The sequence below is a fragment of the Elephantulus edwardii genome, unplaced genomic scaffold (assembly GCF_000299155.1).
Source record: "Elephantulus edwardii isolate Elephantulus edwardi_28Jun2011 unplaced genomic scaffold, EleEdw1.0 scaffold00066, whole genome shotgun sequence".
NCBI lineage: Eukaryota > Metazoa > Chordata > Mammalia > Macroscelidea > Macroscelididae > Elephantulus > Elephantulus edwardii.
In genome coordinates this window covers 283,602-286,903 of record NW_006399816.1, presented here as the reverse complement: position 1 = coordinate 286,903, position 3,302 = coordinate 283,602, and the positions used below count along the sequence as shown (strand labels likewise).

Below are 3,302 nucleotides of genomic sequence, written 5' to 3'. Positions count from 1 at the left end.
TGGTCTCTTTGGGGTATATTCCCAGTAGTGGAATTGCTGGGTCAAATGGTATCTCTATTTGCAACTTTTTGAGAAAGCACCATACTGCCTTCCACAGTGGTTGCACCGAAGAGGCCCATTTTTAAGGAGCCCTGGTGACTCGATGACTAAGTGCTTGCTTACTAACTGAAAGGTTACTGGTTTAAACCCATGTAGTGGGGTAAAAAAATTGGTAATCTACTTGTGTAAAGATTACAACTAAGAAAATTCTATGGGGCATTTCTGTTTTATCAAATGGGCTTGCTATGTTGCCCTGGTTGGTAAGGAGTTGTGCTTGCCAACCAAAGGCACACAGTTCGAGTCCACTAGCTGCTCTGTAGGAGAAAGATGGGCAGTTTCTCCTGTGTGATTTACAGCCTCTGAAAACCAGCTAGGAGTCAGTTCTGACTTGACAGCACATAACAAGAAGTAAAATTCATCTCATTGGCATCTATCAACAATAGCTATATACTCCTGGAGCTAAATGGTAGAGATACAGGCAGTAGGTCAGGAGAGCTGGAAGACCAGCTCATGAGAAAGCCCCAGGAGGCCAATTCCATAAACATCCTCTTGGGTTCCTGGCTTGGGTGAGCAAAGCTCAGGGTCATAGTAACAAAGGTCAAGTCCCAAATATTTGAGACATGTTAATAGTTACCTTTGCTGGTGGGATTTCATGGTCAGGAAGGTACTTTCCCTGCACGTTCGGAGCAGTCAGGCTTCCTTCTCCCTCCTGACATGAATTCTGCCTGCATGAAACAGCGCTTATCCACCTGCACCACTGGATCCTTGACTCTGCTTTGCTGCACAAGGAAATCCCCGAACCTCCATTACACCTGAAATGTGAACAGCCTGCCTGCTAAAGCAACCAGCTCCTCTCCACCGGGTGCATGATGTCAAACCTGTTACTGTCAGCGCTCCCTTTCAAGCTGGATAAAGTCTCTGAATGGTCAAATGGTTAATGTGTTCCATTGCTAACCAAAAGGTTAGAGGTTCAAGTCCACCCTAGAGGTACCTCAGAAAAAAAAAATACCTGGCTCTCTGCTTTTTGAAAAACCAGCTATTGAAAAATGGTGCGACTGTGAGTTAGAGTCACCACAGTGACTACTGGTTTCACTGGTCCATGGGTAAGGGACATGGACTAGGCATCCGCTCTTTCCCATTCTCAGGAGTCAGGCTCCAGGTATTTCTCATACAGAAGGTGCATATTGTTTGTACTAGAAGCAGAGGTGGAACCAAATTCTGTCTGACAGAAAATACAGAAGTGACTTTTGGTGACTTCAGGTGAGGTCCAAGGCTTTGGAGTAAGACAATAGGATTGAATTCCTTAGTCATCTTTGTGTAGACAGCTACTAGCAGGGAAGCCAGACAGACTTTCTGTGACAGTGAGTCAAGCCCTGTCCTGGACTTACCCTGTACTGACCACACCATCTGCCTCCCAGCCAAGACCGAGGATCGGAGTGGCGATTGGTGACCAGATCTTGGACCTCAGTGTCATTAAGCACCTCTTCACCGGGCCTGTCCTCTCCAAGCACCAGGATGTCTTTGAGCAGGTAGGACATTGTCACATGACTGGTTCTTTACTTGTAGATACCTTCCACAGAATGCTGCTTGCCTTCCATTGCTAGAGGGCATTTCTGATAGAGTGCATTCCATTTCAGCAGTTTTAACTGGAGAAAAAGGAGGTAGTTCTGGGACAGATAGGCTGGTGGGATGGCCTTGGAGTAAGTTCATAGAAGCTTTATGGGTATTGGGTTCTTAGAACAAATGGAACACCCTAAAATCAATTTCTATTTTGCTATTTTGAAACGTTCTTCTAGGTCGTATAGCCCTAGTCTGTCCACTTGCCGTACAGTGGTAACTCGTGGTTGCTGTGAAGCTGAACACTTTACACTGATGTGTCAAATGTGATAATGGTTACCCATGGTGGACACTGTTTGGTGGAGCTCCCCGATTAGAACAAGCTTGGAAGCAGGAGTGGCATCCACTTCTGAAATAGCTTGCCTCTGGAAACCCTATGAACCTGGAGAAAGGATAAAAGTTATACAAGTGTCCAGGTCTTTTGTTCATAGGGTAGCTATGAGTCACCTACAACTTGAAGGTGTTTAACAACAGCAACACCGTTTTGCTGTAGGAAACATTCCCAGTTGCAGAGACGAAGGACTTTAGCAAATGTGGCTTACTTCCTCATAAAGCTGTTTAAAGCCTCTACCTGTGTAAGGCTGGTGTGGGGTCCTTTTAGGGAGGGAGCCATGAACCTTACCCTCTAAGTCTGCAGGTATAGGCTGGCAGGAGGGACAGATGACCCAGGGCCCTTTGCACGGCCACCATTTAGGTTTAGCCTGAAGTGCATAGTTTTGTGGGATGGACATGTATCTACTTTCTGCAAAACATCAGGTATTTTGATATTAATCTTCCTGTTTCATAGCTGAGGGGAGAATAATATTTACTGAGCAACTGCTAATGTGCCGGGAGCTTCACACACATCTCTCATTCAGTCCTCACGGATGGTAACCTCCATGAGGACTGACTATCAGATATGAAGCACAATTTTAATCCAAGATCACTCGACTAGCAGCAGGGTGGGGGCAGGGCTGCAATTGCAGTCTTGGTGTTTAGAACCCACAAATGCTGCACTGCCCTTTCCTACCTCAGTGACTAAGAAACCTCATTTTATAAAAGTGCATATACTTTGCATATATTGTGGTAAAATGCATAGGACAGAAAACTTGCCATCTTAACCATTTTTATGCTCTAGTTCAGTTACATTAATTCCATTCACCAGGTTGCCGTACGGTCACCACCATTGATTTAGAAAACTTTTTCATCATCTCAAACAGAAATTCAGGATCTGTTAAGTAATAAAACCCGAAACTCAAACTCATTGCCATCAAGTTGGAGCTGACTCACAGCTGACCCTCTCCTCTAGCAAGTTTCTAAGGCTGTAAATCGCACACGGGGAGACAGCCCATGTTTTTTTCACAAAGCCGCTGGTGGACACAGCCTTTAAGTTACCAGCACAGCCCCCTACAGACTATGCCACCAGGCTTGCTTCTCCATTTCCCTCAAGAAACTTCTCTGTCATTTGCATGAAGCAGACCAACTTAGGCTGGGTGCTCCTGCACAGACCAGAGCACACGCCTCCTTCAACTGTCAGTCAGGCCAAGCTCCATAGGTGGCATGGATTGCATTGTATTCCACCAAAATATATTGGAAAAAAATGTTATGTGTTGAAATCCTGTGGTTGTGACCCTATCTGGAAATATGACTTCCTTTTTTTTTTTTTT

The 3,302-nt window shown here is 45.1% G+C and overlaps 1 protein-coding gene across 1 annotated transcript in view; it reads left to right on the top strand.

Moving 5' to 3' along the window:
- The window catches only part of FAH (fumarylacetoacetate hydrolase (fumarylacetoacetase)), a 164,117-nt gene that overhangs the window by 10,155 nt on the left and 150,660 nt on the right, over positions 1-3,302 (top strand). Inside the window, exon 2 of the mRNA XM_006888362.1 lies at positions 1,458-1,568. Within this exon, the coding sequence (XP_006888424.1) occupies positions 1,458-1,568 (111 nt within the window). The remainder of the gene's footprint in view (positions 1-1,457; positions 1,569-3,302) is intronic.